The sequence below is a fragment of the Triticum urartu genome, chromosome 4A (assembly GCF_056163025.1).
Source record: "Triticum urartu cultivar PI428250 chromosome 4A, HENAU_Tu73, whole genome shotgun sequence".
NCBI lineage: Eukaryota > Viridiplantae > Streptophyta > Magnoliopsida > Poales > Poaceae > Triticum > Triticum urartu.
The window spans coordinates 489,270,461-489,286,658 of NC_141876.1; the positions used below are offsets into that span (position 1 = coordinate 489,270,461).

General features: G+C 49.0%; 1 protein-coding gene across 1 annotated transcript; it reads right to left on the reverse strand.

Annotated features, from left to right (window-relative positions):
* Window positions 1–8,567: 8,567 nt before the first annotated feature.
* LOC125552252 (patatin-like protein 6) lies at window positions 8,568–10,758 on the reverse strand. Its single transcript, XM_048715746.2, has 2 exons — window positions 9,330–10,758; window positions 8,568–9,236 (listed from the first exon to the last, which is right to left on the reverse strand). The coding sequence occupies exons 1-2, from the start codon at window positions 10,449–10,451 to the stop codon at window positions 8,970–8,972; spliced, it is 1,389 nt and encodes a 462-aa protein (XP_048571703.1). The 5' UTR covers window positions 10,452–10,758; the 3' UTR covers window positions 8,568–8,969.
* Window positions 10,759–16,198: the final 5,440 nt, after the last annotated feature.

Below are 16,198 nucleotides of genomic sequence, written 5' to 3' on the forward strand. Positions count from 1 at the left end.
TCATGAAGATTCTACATGATGGTTCATAAAGGATTTAATTCCTTCTCGAAGTTTTCATCAAGATTCTTTTCTAAGGAGATCAAGTATTCTTCATCTTGCAATCTGGAGTGCAATTCTTTCTACCGTATCATTGGAGGTGGTATTATGTCATTCTTGATAATCTGAGTTCATGTTTCATGATTCACATGTTGCTAAGAATGAGGTATTTTAAATCCACCAATCTCTTCATTGGAATTATATTGGGTTATATTTCACCTAAAGCTTTCCTTAAGGATTGTTGCTTCTATGGTGCTTATAAGTGACCCAATTTCTTCATTTATCCTCCCGGTGAAATAAGTTTCTCGTCTCCTTGTTGATATCAATCAAATCTTTTGTTTCCGTTAGTGGCAGAATTTCACCTCATAATTTCGAGATGCTTTCTATAAGCCCACAACAAGTTTACTCTTTTTGTTGTTGGTTTTCCAACAACTCCGTTCGACCCTTCTCCTAAGGATGCCTTTTCAAGCTCAATTGTGGCAGAAGTTGGCATTTTCTTCTCAATTTTTTATTCCAATGATCTATCTTCTATTATTTCTTCCGGAGGCATTGTGATGTTGCTCCCTTCGACCCATCATCTTCTTTTGTCAAGATTATGTTCTTTTCCTTGCTTATCCATTTAACCGGAGTGTTGTGCCCTCTGCTCAAGTTCTTTCATCTTATCAAGTCTTGTATCACTTTTTAAACGGAGTGCTATCCGAATTTGATCTTCCTTGTTCCTCGTTCCTAACAGAGTGTTTTCAACTTCGTTCATCTCCGTTGTATTCTTTCTTTCCAGTTGTTCAACCTCTGAAGGTTCTTTGGTTTCACTCGTTTGTCAAAGAAGCAACTTAGTTTCACCTCTTCTCTTTCTCTTCCATTTTTCTCTCTGGTGCCATTCTAGATCTCGGGACGAGGTCCTCTCGTAGTGGTGGAGTGTTGTAATGCCCCGAGACCGATGTGCCAGGTGTCTTCTAGTTATACGCTGTTGTTGCCTTGTCATTTGTTTGTGTGTCATGCATTTCATATCATGTCATCATGTGCATCGCATATGCATACATGTTCGTCTCATGCATCCGAGCATTTTCCCCGTTGTCCGTTTTGCATTCCGGCGCTCCTATGTCCTCCGGTGTCCCCTTTTGCCTCTTTTCGTGTGCGGGTATTAAACGTTCTCAGATTAGACCGAGACTTGCCAAGCGGCCTTGGTTTACTACCGGTAGACCGCCTGTCAAGTTTCGTGCCATTTGGACTTCGTTTGATACTCCAACGGTTAACCGAGGGACCGTAAAGGCCTCATGTGTGTTGCAGCCCAACACCCCTCCAAAGTGGCCCAAATCCCACCTAAACCCCCTCCATCATCTCGGTCGTTCGATCACGATCGCGTGGCCGAAAACCGCACCTCATTTGGACTCTCCTAGCTCCCTCTACCTATAAATATGTGCTCTCCTCCGAAATTTCCGCGCAGATGAAACCCTAACTTCGTCCTCCTCGCGCCGCCGGACACTTCTCCACCACCTGAACATGTCTGCACCGCCGTCCGCGTCCAACCAAGAGGCGACACGTGTCCCCCGCACTTCCTCCCACCTCCGAAGCCGCCGCCGGCCCGCGGAGCCCACGGCCGGGCCGCGCCGGGCCCGACCGCGCCCCGCGCCGACACCGAAGTCGCACCGCCCTGGCTCCGCTGCCGCTCGCCGGCGCCGACCGCCTCCGCCGCCGTCGCCATGCGCCTCTCGGCACCGCCGTCGGATGCCGCGCCTCGCCGCCCGATCTCGCCTCCGCCACAGCGCCGCGGGCCTCCTCCACCGCGCCCCGGCGACCGCGCGTCCACTCCGGCCACCTCTCCGGCGCCAGATCCGACGAGCCCTGGCCGCGCCAACCATCTCCTTCCACTCTGGTGACGAACTCCGGCGTGCTCCCCAGTCGTCCTCGTCATCCGCGCCAATCGGGATGAGATCCACCCATCCCTCCAACCAAACGGCGCCCTCCGTCCCGGATCTCGTCGTCCCGCACCGCTGCATCCCGTTGACTTTTCGCGAGGGTATATTTCCACCAAGTCCCAGATATGCATAATTTTTAGCATATTTCATCGCATCATAACTCATCATCCGTAACTCCGTTTTGGGCGTGTAGCATATCAAATTGTTCGTCTCGACGAGTACTTCATTTCATTCCATTGCACCATGTTCATTTGAGTTCATCTCGTTGCTCTAAATGTTGTTGCAAGAGTGCTATGTAATGTTAGTTTCAGATTCTTATCAGTAATTGCACATTTGTCATTTTTGCCATGTTTAATGAGTGCCTCCTATGAACTTGAGCCCTACATGTGTTTTGAAGTATGCCATGCCATCTTTACAGGGGTGTATGCCATGTATTTTTTTGTAATCAATGTGGTGACTAGCACAAGCATGCAAAGTAGCTCTCGTAATGTTGCTGATTTCAGGGACTTCAAAATATTCTAAGTCATTTCCCTGATAATATTTTTATGCCATATATTCTTGTTGCTACAGAGTGATCCATGCCTCTTTTGAGCATGCTCAGTAAGGATGTTTTGAAGATATTGTTATGCTCTATCCATACGTGTCTTTGTTTGCATTTATGGAGCACCCTAGCTTGACTCAATCGAGCTCTACTTTTGCTATAAAATGTTCCTGGCAGATTGTTTACATGTTAAGCAATTTTGTCGAGGTTGTTGTAGTTGATCCGTGCATGCTATGAGGTTGTTCTTGCCATGTTTAGCTTCTATGCCATGTCTACTTGCTGGGTGTATGCTTAGTTTGTCATGCAATGCCTTGTGGTGAGTGCATCGAGCTCGTAAACATGCCTACGTGAATCTGTTTTGCCATGTTCCAGTTTTTCCACTAAGTCTGAATCTGTTAACGAAAGATGCTATGTTCACATGGTTGCCATTGTATTTTCTGATCCCTTTTGGCTTATGGTCAGTAAGGGACTTTTGTTGTATGCTTTGAGTAGCTTCATGTCATGCTTTGCTTTGCCATGATATGTTCCTGTAGCATGTTGTTATCTTGCTCTAAACTTTTCTTCCTGATGTTAAATCCTGACATGTTGCTATTTTCCTAAGTCTGTAACCTGATATCTTTTGCACTTTTTCCATGCTTGTTTGAACCTGCTATTGAGTGAATTAGCCGTAGCTCAGTGTTCATCTTTTGTCAAGCATCTTGAGTGGATCACTGCCATGTACTTTGTTTCTATGTTAGAGTGCAGTAGCTTGTTGTTCTTGATGCATTTAGATGGCCTCGTGCTGTTAATCGCAGATCAGTGCCATATTTGTTTTGCTTGCCATTTGCAAACCGTGCATCCGATTCCGGTGATCTTTATATCGATTTCGACCGAAATCAACTCATCTTTCAGTGGCACTCTTGGTTTTCCAAGTTGAGGCCATGTTCAATCTTTCCTTTCCGAAGCATGCATATGCATCGCATATCACATCCCGCATATCATGCCATGTTTTGCATCATGTTGCTTGTGCATTGCACGTGGTTGATTGTATCTCCCTTTGCTTGTGTTCTTGCTTTGGGTAGAGCCGGGAGATGAGTACGTGATCGAGGAACCCGTTGAGTACGCTTACGAGGATCAAGCTAACGTCAACTCGAAGAACTTTGCAGGCAAGATGACCATACCCTCGAAATCACTTCTATCTTTGCTTGCTAGATGCTCGCTCTTTTTCTATGCCTATACTGCGATACCTACCACTTGCTATATCATGCCTCCCATATTGCCATGTTAAGCCTCTAACCCACCTTGTCCTAGCAAACCGTTGTTTGGCTATGTTACCGCTTTGCTCAGCCCCTCTTATAGCGTTGTTAGTTGCAGGTGAAGATTGGAGTTTGTTCCTTGTTGGAACATGTTTATTGTTGGGATATCACTATTATATATCTTGTCTATTTTAATGCATCTATATACTTGGTAAAGGGTGGAAGGCTCGGCTTTATGCCTGGTGTTTTGTTCCACTCTTGTCGCCCTAGTTTCCGTCATACCGGTGTTATGTTCCTTGATTTTGCGTTCCTTACACGGTTGGGTTATAATGGAAACTCCTTGACAGTTCGCGTTGAATAAAACTCCTCCAGCAAGGCCCAACCTTGGTTTTACCATTTGCCACCTAAGCCTTTTTCCCTTGGGTTCTGCAGACTCAAGGGTCATCTTTATTTTAAACCCCCCTGGGCGAGTGCTCCTCTGAGTGTTGGTCCGAACCGAGTAGACTACGGGGCCACCTCGGGGCAACTTGAGGGTTGGTTTTACTCGTAGGATGTCTCATCTGAGTGTGCCCTGAGAACGAGATATGTGCAGCTCCTATCAGGATTTGTCGGCACATTCGGGTGGCTTTGCTGGTTTAGTTTTACCATTGTCGAGATGTCTTGTAACCGGGATTCCGAGTCTGATCGGGTTGTCTTGGGAGAAGGAATATCCTTCGTTGACCATGAGAGCTTGTGATGGGCTAAGTTGGGACACCCCTGCAGGGTTTTGAACTTTCAAAAGTCATCCCGCGGTTATGGGAAGATGGGAATTTGTTAATGTCCGGTTGTAGAGAACTTGACACATAATTTAATTAAAATGCATCAACCACGTGTGTAGCCGTGATGGTCTCTTCTCGGCTGAGTCCGGGAAGTGAACACGGTTTCGTGTTATGCTTGAACGTAAGTAGTTTCAGGATCACTTCTTGATCACTCCTAGTTCACGACCATGCTTTGCTTCTCTTCTCGCTCATTTGCGTAAGTTAGCCAGCATATATGCTAGTGCTTGCTGCAGCTCCACCTCATACCTTTTACCTACCCATAAGCTTAAATAGTCTTGATCGCGAGGGTGTGAGATTGCTGAGTCCCCGTGACTCACAGATTACTTCCAAAACCAGCTTGCAGGTGCCGATGATATCAGTGCAGACGACGCAGCTGAGCTCAAGTGGGAGCTCGATGAAGATCGTGTTCGTTGTGTTGTTTCGTTTCCAGTTGATCAGTAGTGGAGTCCAGTCGGGGCGATCGGGGATCTTTGTTGCATTTGGGGTTATCTTTATTTTGGTTCCGGACCTTGATTGTATCTAGATGAATGTAATGTTATTTATGCATTGTGTGACGTGGCGATTGTAAGCCAACTATGTATCTCTTTCCTTTATTCAGTACATGGGTTGTGTGAAGATTACCCCACTTGCGACATTGCTTACAATGCGGTTATGCCTCTAAGTCGTGCTTCGACATGTGGGAGATACAGCCGCATCGTGGGCGTTACAGTAGGAGTTAACCATCCCGCACCGTCGACTTAGACAACACTCAAGGATTTCAATTAGATACAAAAAAGCTCAAACCTCCCCACCATGCCATGTCAGACACTTAAATGCGTTGTTAATAACAAGCTTTAATATTGATATTTCTACTAACCAATGATCATGAACCAATACCCTTTCATATTACGACGTCAATATATTTAAAATATGTTTCATATTTAGTGATCTACATGAAAGTTTTTATCATACCACTCATAAATACCTATCTTTTTGGACTATTCTTATAACCCGTGCTCATTACCACCTCCTATTTAGTAGACTCTCAAAAAGATTTAAGTGAATCATGAGAGTGCAATCATTTCTATAAAATATAACCACCATCGTGCTCTAACAAATATAAGAGAAGCAATAGAGCAACTGCATAGCTAAAAAGATATAAGTGAAGCTTAGAGAGTATTCTAATAAATTATGATGAATGTGTGTCTCTCTCAAAATGTGTGTCCAACAAACAATGGTCATGGCAAACTAACAATTAAGCAAAATAAAGAATTGGACAAGACGCTCCAAGTAAAACTCATATCATGTGATGAAAAAATATAGCTCCAACTAACATACCGATGAATTGTAGATGAAAGAGGGGATGCCATCCGGGGCATCCCCAAGCTTAGACACTTGGGTCTCCCTTGAATATTACCTTGGGGTGCCTTGGGAATCCCCAATCTTAGGGTCTTGCTGCTCCTTATTCCTTCATTCATCGTGATTGCCAGAGTACGACGATCTATGGGACCGGCGAGGATCCCTTTAGTTCTGCTTGGGAGATCGACGAGCACGGAGAGCAAATCCAAGAGTACATGCGCAAGGCTTTCTCAGGTTCGGGCCGCCGTGGGGGCGTAAAACCCTACTCCTGTCTTTGGGTGGTTTGACTTGGAGCACAAGTTACAAGCGCAGCTTGCCGGACAAATGCGTGCACAGATAAATATTTACATAAGCATGGAAGTATAAGGAGTTGTGGGCCATCCCTATAGGAAAGGCCTATAGGGTGGCCAACCGAATGGGCCTTTGGGGCCCGTGAGATGGGCGCCACCCCTAGCCTTGTCACCCAAGTCAAGGGGGTGTGGCTAGGGTTGGGGTAGGGCCCAGCCCTTGGTGCGCCGCTCCTAAGGGGAGGGAGATCCTCCTCCAAGTCTTCTCCCTCCCCCCTATATATAGAGGGGGCCAGCTCTTGCGCAAGGGCTGCCCCCTATCTCTCATTCTCCATGAAACTAGTTCCTATAGTCGCAAGGCTGCTCCACCCTCTATAGTTCTCCGATGACCATTAATTCTAGACGGCGAAGCATGCCGGATCGCTGACTCCGTACGCGTGCAACCAGGTGGAGAGATCGTGCTTTCAATCTTGGTTCAAGGGAGAAAAAACTCGCAGTTCAGAGGTTGTAAATCATAGCTACGAGAATCTGCATGAATGACTTCACCAACTTTTCTTGTGCTGCAAAATGCGAGTTGGTAATGATACAAATTAATCTCATTTGTATCTTCATAGTGACCCATGTAACTTGATATGTAGGGCATTTTTTGTTTTCTACTATGTTTCCCAACTCTAGGGACCCTCCACAGTGTTAAGTAAGAAACCCTAGGCAGACCCTCTTTGACGAACTTTACACTCTGTCGCCGGGAGGAGTGGGTTGTAATCTCCAGAATAGATCTCGCCGGTGATCCCATAGATCTTCGTCTACCTTCGCAATAAGGCAGGAGTAGGGCCTTACCTCCTCCCTGAAGAGCATGAATATTGGCAAACTCACTATGTCTTTGCCTCGACCCCTTGATCGGCCGGTGGTCGTCCCTACCGGACAAATAGTCGTCCTTCGACGACACTGTCACACGAAACGCCAACTATTTCCTCTTTCTTCAATTTTCCGTTTTTATGACCTCTTGTGTGCCCTAACAATGACCTCCCTCCCACATGCGAGATAAAATCCATAACATGCAAATCACTCAAGATGTTTGAAGAAGAAAAGCTAAAAAAGAGTTGTGCATTGTGGTGTGAAGGTTATGCACATACTTTTTGTGTAAAAACATGTCCATTTTCCCTGTGCACATAACTTAAGATGTTTACTTTTGTATTTGCACATTTTGTTAGTAGTCAAACATGTAACAAAATTGCTACAAAAGAAATATTGTAACCAAAATTAAAATGAGAACTACATTTTCGTGTGTGCGGGGGGGGGGGGGGGGGGGGTACATAATTCAGGATCAAATAAGGCCATAAAAAGTTGATAGAAAAATGAGCCAAACGAATAGGTTAGGGCATCTTCAAAGCGGACCTTCAAATCTCCACTATATGTTGGCACATTTTTGCCATCCAACAAAGACCTGTATATATCCGCTTAGCAGTTCAGACATACGGATTCGTATATCCTAGAAACAACTATGGGGGGCTTTGCCACAGTCCCGATATCCACTTGATCAACGAAAAGTTTTCGCGTTGTCCTCCTCTCTTTTCTCTCTCTCTTCGCATGCATGATCTCCATCTCATCTCTCTCCTCCCAACAAAACATCATACCACAAATCCCACTACATGCATGGTGCCCCTCTACTCTCTCCTCCCAACCAGACTAATTTGTGAATAGCTTTGGATGGCTCACTCCGGCATCATGTCCGCGGACCAGGTACGGACATAAAAACGGACATATACCGGAGACGTTTGCGAGTTAGCTTTAAAGAACCTTAGGCTGCAAAATAGCCTTTCTTCAGTCAAGCACAGACTCAGTTTTTATTTTATTTTTCAGGGGTTTTTCTTTTGCGGAGGAGCACGAACTCAGTTCAATCCTCTTAACATGATGCGCATATACGGTTATCAGTGGCCGGGAGGAAAAAGGCTAGAACTGTTTGCAGCATGTTGTAACAAAACAAAACATTACCTGATTCGGAAACTTAATTAAGAACCCATGCCCATATACTTGATTTAGTTCGCTTGGAGGAATCTTTATGCTCTTGGATGAAAAGCATGCCCCGGTCAGCATCAAGACAGTGATAGGACATACATACATCTACAGGGCTCTCTTTCGCTTCTTCAAGAAAGGGATCTCCGAGATGTCTGTTTCGATCAGTTATGCGTCGGCCTATCTGAAAATAATGCCACAACAGGCAGAAAAGCCACTACACTACATGCGCTTTAAGACGTGGACTCAACTATGAGATTAATAGACATGGACGGAATGCAGAAAACAGAAGTCTTTTTCTGATTGTAAAATGAGCGTTGAAATGGAACACACTTCATCCAGCTGACAAATATCGTTTGGTACTGAAAATTCGCAGGGCTGGCTTAGATGAACTCTGGAGGATTTATTTATGTTCGGAGGAGGCCCGTGCTTGCAGCACCGCAGCAGCTGTATCCACTGCATTTCAGCGGATCATATCGCAACTCAAACGCCCACTTCAGCCGGGGCATAATTATGCATTCGGGGGCAGCTACATATATATCCTAGTAAGTCGAAATGAAGCTAAGAATCTGGAGTATATCGCGGATGTTCCTTCCAATGTTTTCACCTTCGAATTTTCCCAATGGCAAATGCTTCAGGGAGCCATGCCATGCCATGCCACACTGACACTGCCACGTAAAAAGTGCAGCAGAATTTTCCGTCCAAAGAAAGCGAGGAGAGGCCTACAACATGTCGTCGACCCTTGCTCCACAGCACGGCGGTGCACGGCCACCAGCCAGCGCAGCTCAGCCCAGCGCCGGCGCCTGCTTGAACGCGACGGTGGGCGCGATCCGGGAGCCCCTGCCGCGGTGCTCGGCGACGAGCTCGGCGGCGAACCACTCCAGCTTCTCCGCGTTGGTCTGCTCCCCGATCCGCCTCCCCTCGAAGAGCACCGACTCCACGTTGCGCTGCTTCATCGCCTCGTCCGCCGCCGCGAGCAGCGCCTGCACGTTCGCCTGCGTCGGGTCGTACTCCCCGTCCGGCCCGCACGGCGGCATGCTCTCCCGCTTCGCCTGATCACGCCAGAGTTAATTAACATCCAAGGAAACGGCCGTGCAACATGCCATAAATGGCGGGCGGGCCGAGAATTTGCTATGCTTGCTCACCTGAATGCGCAGGTAATTGGACGAGTGGCATTGCCCGAAGGCGCGTGCAACGGCGTGGTCCACCAGGTCGGCGGCGCCATCGGCCGCGATGCGGGCGATGGGGCGGGCCCACTCCTTGGGGCCCCACCGGCGCATGCGCGTGATGTCGGCGTCCGCGGTGGCCCCGGAGCCGCCCGCGCCGGAGCAGCCGCCGATGGAGAGCACGAGGAGGTCCTCGACGCCGCGCACGAACGGGAACTCGTGCTTGTTGTGCAGCACGTGCGTGATGGCCGCGGCGGCCGGGCTGCCCATGGTCGGCCCGCCGTCCACCGCGGCGCAGGAGGTCACGCCGTCCACCGACGCCACCTCGGCCGGCTCGAAGCGGCCGGGCTCCGACCAGGCCGCGCGGCCGACGTCGGAGAGGCGGAAGTCGTAGCTCCCGCTCTCCAGGGCGTCGGCGCGCGAGAACAGCAGCGGCGCGGACGACCTGAGGTCATAGCAGGAGATGAGCACGGGCTTGATGGTGTCCCGCAGGGTGAGCTCCTCGCCGAACGCGGCCTTCATGGCGACGCTGAGCGCCGCCGTGGGCGCGGCGAGCGGGCGCTTCTTGGCGCGGCAGAAGAGGGAGGTGGAGCCAGCGGGCCTGCGGAAGAGCCTGGGCGCGTGGTCCGCCACAAGGCGCCAGGTGTCCTCGGCGCGGAACAGCGGGGCGCCGCGCGAGTGCGTGGAGAAGAGCATCGCGGCGAAGACGCCGCCCGCGCCCGTGCCGGCGGCGAGGTCGAAGAAGTCGGCGACGCGCGCGTCGGGGCTCCCGGAGGCGCGCTGGAGCGCGGCCTCGAGGTGCGCGAGCGCGCGGCCGGCGAGCAGCGCCCTGAGCCCGCCGCCGCCGCCATCAACGCAGAGCACGCACACCTTCCCGCGCTGCGCCGCCTTCCCCGTGGCCGCCATGGCCGCCTGCGACGCCTGCGCCGGCGGTGGCGGCGGCGGCTTGGGCAGCCAGAGCTGGTGCGGGTCGGTGTAGCCGAAGAGGAACTTGCTCTCGAGGATGGAGAAAATCTCGTAGTTGAGCTTGTCGGCGTCGGCGCCCCCGTGCTCCGCGTCCTCGTGCACCCGCTCCACCTGCATCTCCTCGGCCTCCTCCATGCCGGTCAACAAATTCCCGGCGGAATCCCTCCCCTACGCGGAAAGGCAAACAAAAACAGGATCTCGCGAGGATTCGCAAGGATTGCGCCAAAGACCAGCCCGGCTGCTGGCTTTAATTCTTGTCTCTCGCTCTCTCTCTCTCTCTTTCGGTGTCGCCGCGGTCGGTCTACGGCGCCACGCTCGCTCGCTGGTGGCGCCTTTTGATTCTTGCGCGCTGCAGAGCACGCGAAGAAAGGAAGGAGCCCAAAGAGAAAGGCACGCGAGTTATAGAGAGAGCCGAGAGAGACCAAGCTAACGGAGGCGAGAAGAGGAGGCGGAGGTCGTCGTCTTGTCTCTCTTCACCCTCGGCTGCACCGTAACCGATGGACACAACGCTCCTGCCGGGCCACTGGCTGGGCGCGCCTCACCTGGTCCACCGGCGTGGGGCTGCCTGCGCCGTCCATTCCACCTCAAGATTGGCGATGCTGGCTGGCGCATGTGGACCGGGTGCACTCATGCTGGTGCGGGGGCGCGGTCGTCAAACTGGCTGTGGCTGGGTTCCAGGGTTGAATAAACAAACGGACAAATGAGTACAGACGTGCTACTGCTTCTAGTCCTACTCATTAATTAAGCAGCGAACGAGGGGCGGAAAAAGCGAAGGAGGAAGCGATTATATTAATAAAACACTCATAAAAAATGGTTTCGAGGGCAGCGTAATGGGGGACTAATCATGATTGCGGGGCTGGGTTAACGCCTCAGGACGTGGTCGCCTAGACCCGGTCCATGGCTGCGTGGCATGCAGCGGGAGTGGAGGTGGAGCGCGACCAGACAGGGGCGCAGCACTCGACCGCGCCCGCACTTTGCTGTGTCGTGCAGGCAGCGGTACATCTACAACGTACGCATTTCTTTTCCCTTTCCCTTTTAATTTCTTTGCTGAGAGCCTGTCGGAGGCGGCAGCAGCAGCAGTACTAGCAGCATTCTGCAAAGACATGTCAGTCAGTCAGCGTGTATGCTTTGCTCCAGTGCAATACTCCTACTGCTAGCTGTGGTTTTTTTCTTTTATCCTTTTCTTTTTACTGCCTCCTGGAAAGGCTGCTGCGAGGTGGGAAATAGACCTACATGCCTGCATGCCGGGCAAGTTGAGGTGCTTACCGCAAGAAAACTGCGTGTGTCGCGTACGGTTCGTAGGAGGTGGGGAAAACGAACTGCATGCACGTGACGGTGCACAAGACTGGGTCTACCCGGCGCCGCGCAGTCCAGACAAATAAGAAAAGGCGGTAGGATGGTGTCGTCGAACTACAGGGCCGAGTTGAGTTGAGGGGCGCACGGCCCGTGAGCGCCCAAAACCTTTGATTAGGGCAGGCAACGGGCCTCTATCCTACGCGCCGGGCCCACCGGGCGGCGGTCAAAGGCAAGAGAGCACTAGTGGTAGGGGTACAAGCCTAGGCAGGAGGAGAATGGCGTGGCCGGTGGCCTCGACCGCACGGACATTCTAGCGCTAGCGCAGCAGGTGGATGAACAGAGCAGATCAGAACAGAGCATTTCCTACTCCGTTCGAGGACGAGAGATGGGTGGTGTGAGCCGTCTCGGCCACGCCTCTTTGGGTCGTCAGCCAGCGCTGTGCTGGTGGCGTGCGTGGCTCCTGAGTCCTGACTGCACCGGCTCGGCTCACGTGTGCCACGACCGACCATTGGGAACGGGAGAATCCACACGCTCCCAGTGCCGTTGGTCGTTGGTCATCTTCGTCGCCGCCGCCTCTTGGCTCCTGCCCGCCTGGTCAATGGGCTATGGACAGACAAAATCATCACCATTCTCTCTGGCTGGAAAACATCAGTTATTATTACTACCACTTGGCTGAGTTTAGGGGACGTGCCGGACGTCCGCGATAGTCACGATTAGTATATACGGATTTGTTGATTCCAGTTAGACCGAAAGACACCGGCGTTGGGAGACTGCTGTATTTTGCCATTTCAGATGATTTCCCTTTTTCCTCTACAGATTACTTTTCCATGCGCAATTACTGTATATACTTTTTTATATGCGCAATTACTAACTTGTTGTCAGACACAAAAAATGAACGCTAAAGATAACTGGTAATTCTTCCTTTTGCAAACTCCTAAACTCGTTGGGAAGCTTCCTGAAACAATCTCCTAACTTTAGCAGCCATAAATTCCGCGTTTGCTCCCTTCTGTATAATCCAACTATAGCTGCCTTCACACGCGCATCCTTTTCATGTCCGGGGACTTGAACTTACGTCCGACTGTTGTTTCATACCACAGACGAATTCTAAGTGCTGCATCGTAGAGTGATAGTACCTCGCTCGATAGATGATCATGTTCAACCGGTGCGCGCCGAGGCCCGGCAGAGGACGTCAGTGGCATGGAAGACGTATAATTTTTTGAATCCGGATCTCTTAGTGTTCTTCTTTGCTGAACGGAGCGGTACTAAAATGATGTGACTTCAGAACAATATTGACAAGCGATAGCCTCTTAGTATTATACTCGAAGGCACACTTATCTCTTATATTTCTTTTCAGTGACGAAACCATGATTAATATTTCTATTTTATTTTTGCGGGGAAATAAAGACTATCGTACCGCCGTTCTTATTCATGTACAAAATTATCTTTGCTAACCTTGGACGAATGCAGCCATTGGATATGTTTTCATATTTGTTGTACATACAAGAGCAGCATTAGAAAGGACGTGCTCCATGGAGCCCATTTTTTGAAAACTAATAATCGAAACACATTTAGAAGTTTTAATAAATAATTTTACCAATACATATGCATGTTCTTCAAGTTTGTATAAAGTTTGATCAACTAATTCTATCATTTGCATGCTACACAAAAAAGACAAATACCTGGCCCAAATACAGCAAAGGAAAAGCCCATTTTAATTTATGTATTTGCAAAAAATTTTATACATCACATGTGAGCATATGTGTTAAAAAAATGGGGCCGAGGTTCGTCAAGTTTTATGCATGTATATGACAAATATATGTCTATGTATACTTTTCTTTCAGGTTTTTTTGAAGTGTGGAAATAGTAAAAAAAATCGACCGAAAATAAATAAACAAATAGCTCCATGGAGTTCGGCCGCTGCGTGCACTTTTCGTTGTACATACTCCTTATAGACTGGTGGCAGTACGACGGTACACAACTCAACCAACGCCTTTTGCAACTACACTGTTCACGTGCCACATCGTTATGCTTGGAAACCAAGCCAAAAAAGTAAACAAATACGAACGCGTACAGGGATGAACAGTGATCGTATCTTTGTATAATGGTGTCAGGTCACCGTCGGTACGCGACATATCAGTCGAGTCGTCGATCGATCGGTAGGCCGTACATGTCAATCCTTGCACATACACAGGCGTGTCTCTATATAGTCCTGCTTCTTTCCAGGTGCGACCGACTAATTAACATGCCTGCACAGTGCATGTCGTGATTTTTCTATATTTCGGTGTATGGTAGATTGCCGAAACAGCGACACGCATGAGCGTGTACGTGTCGTGTCAATTCATCATGCGCTAGACGTTTAGATTAAGTTTTTTTTTGGCGAAAAAAATGCAGATCTTAGATTAAGTGCTTGTGGCTTCGCTACCTGAGTGAAGTATGTGAAAGCAACTGGATGCCATAGCAATCTCTGAAGACTTTCCGTTGTCAAAATCACACAGCACCGCGGTCAGTGAGTGGGAGTAGCCGAAGTACGTTGAGCTAGAGAGACAATATATAGAGATCACACGATGTGTTCCCTTCTATGCTACATAGGTTTACCCTGTGATTCCGGGCTTTGAACAGTATTGCTCCCTAGCTAGCCTAGCTAGGACAAACCGTTACCGCGCACATACGTCCATCTGCACCGACGATATACATGGACAGGACACGACTCACAAGACAAAGGCATGGTCGATCAGCGGTCACGTCCGGACGTGGCGCTAGCTGCCTCTTCCCTGCCCCGCTCCCGCTCCACGACGAGCGGGCCGGCGAGCGACGACGAAAACGTCAATGAGCTCGCTCGCTCGGCGGTCGGTCGGAGTACGTTGTTGTGTCGACCGTCGACGCACTCGAGTGCATGCGCGCGCGCGCGTACGTAGAGCGCGCGCGCGGTCTCGGCGGCGAACTGGCGGTGATGATGACGGCGCGGCACGGGGCCGCTCCCTGCGAGAAGTGGTGTTGGTCAGTAGGGGGCAGCGGAGGCTGTTCATCCCTGATTGCCGCTTTGCCAGGTGAGTGAGTGAGGCGCTATACATTATGGATACCCGCTCTTTCCCAGGAGTTGTTAGCGTGTACCGATCAGATCAGGTGGGTGACCGAAAGCAGGGGCTGGGAATAAGCGCGCGCTCCCGTCGCTGCGCTTGATCATTGCTTCTTTTTTTTCTTTTCCTTCTTTCCTCTCGGCGATCGTTCTGTTAACTGCGACAAACGTTTTTACCTGCGCTCTAGTCTCATGATAATCGATGGATGGCGATAGAACTGTGACTTCTTTTGCCGGAACACAACGTCCTCGGCCAGCAAAAGTACAATACTCCTACCATTGTTTGAGAACTCGACATCACTAATTAAAAGATACCCTTTGCAGACGTCATTGTCATCTTCTTCGGTGATGGCAAGTGATATACTGCATGTGCGACACTCATCATAAGTTGAGAATTATATTTTGTTCTCGTGCATTCACCTTTTTGAAATGTTCTCTTGAACCTAGCAATAAATAAATAAATAAAAACCACAAACACCTAGCAAAAATCTTGCAACATCCAAAAGCTCAAAAAATAACCCAAAATGGGTGCATGGAAAAAACGCATTTCACGGGGCACGTCCAACATGCGAGTCAGGGCCGGCCCGGGGGGGGCGCCCCGGGCCCCCAATATCTTGGGGCCCCCTCCTACCTGGCCCTGCATATACGTGAGTGATTTGGGCCTTGCTGGGTGAGGCGAAGAAAAATGCAAACTGGGCTTCGTGGAACCGTGCAAATACGTGCATTGGCATCCTAACCGTACATTACACACGTATGAATCCATCCGATGGATCTAGGTTTGCATATGGATTGCCGACCCTCGTCTCTGTCTCCACTAATCGTGATTTGTAAAGTCGCCTGAGCCACCGAGCGCCAAGCGCTGGCCGCCGCCCGCCGCGCGCCAGCGGACGTAGCAAATGCCCACCACGCATAGGCTACCTCAGTCCTTGCCATACACATCATCGTTGATTTCAAATAAGGTTGATTATGTCTTTGGTCTTATCTTCCGCCCTAGAATTTTTCCATAAGACTTTGTGTTAAGTTTTTAATTAGTACTTGTCTCTTCTAAATTTCAGATCTACTATGTCCGGTGGTGAGAAAAAAGAGATGAGAAAATAATTTGATGAGTTGATAGTATCATAGAGATCGTTGTGGATGAGCAAACTAATGCTAATCAAGAGACGATGACCATATAGAAGTCAATGTTGACATCATGGAATATTTGAAGAAAAATCTAAGGTAATCTATAAATGTTCTTCGTAACATTTCATGTATGAAGAAAATATTTGATATACTTATTATTTCATCCATCTCTATATATACTATCTTTTTTAGGGTACTATATATACTATCTAAAAGAATGAGGTTCTGTATTACGATTGTCCTTTGTTTTTCTACGTCCTCGCACCTGTTTTTGTTCTCCCATCCTTTATTATTTTCCCACTAATTTTGCTGGAAAAAAATCTCAACTGTCCCAATGTTTTATTATTACCATCTCTACTAATTATAAAGAACGCAGTGTTCCATCTTA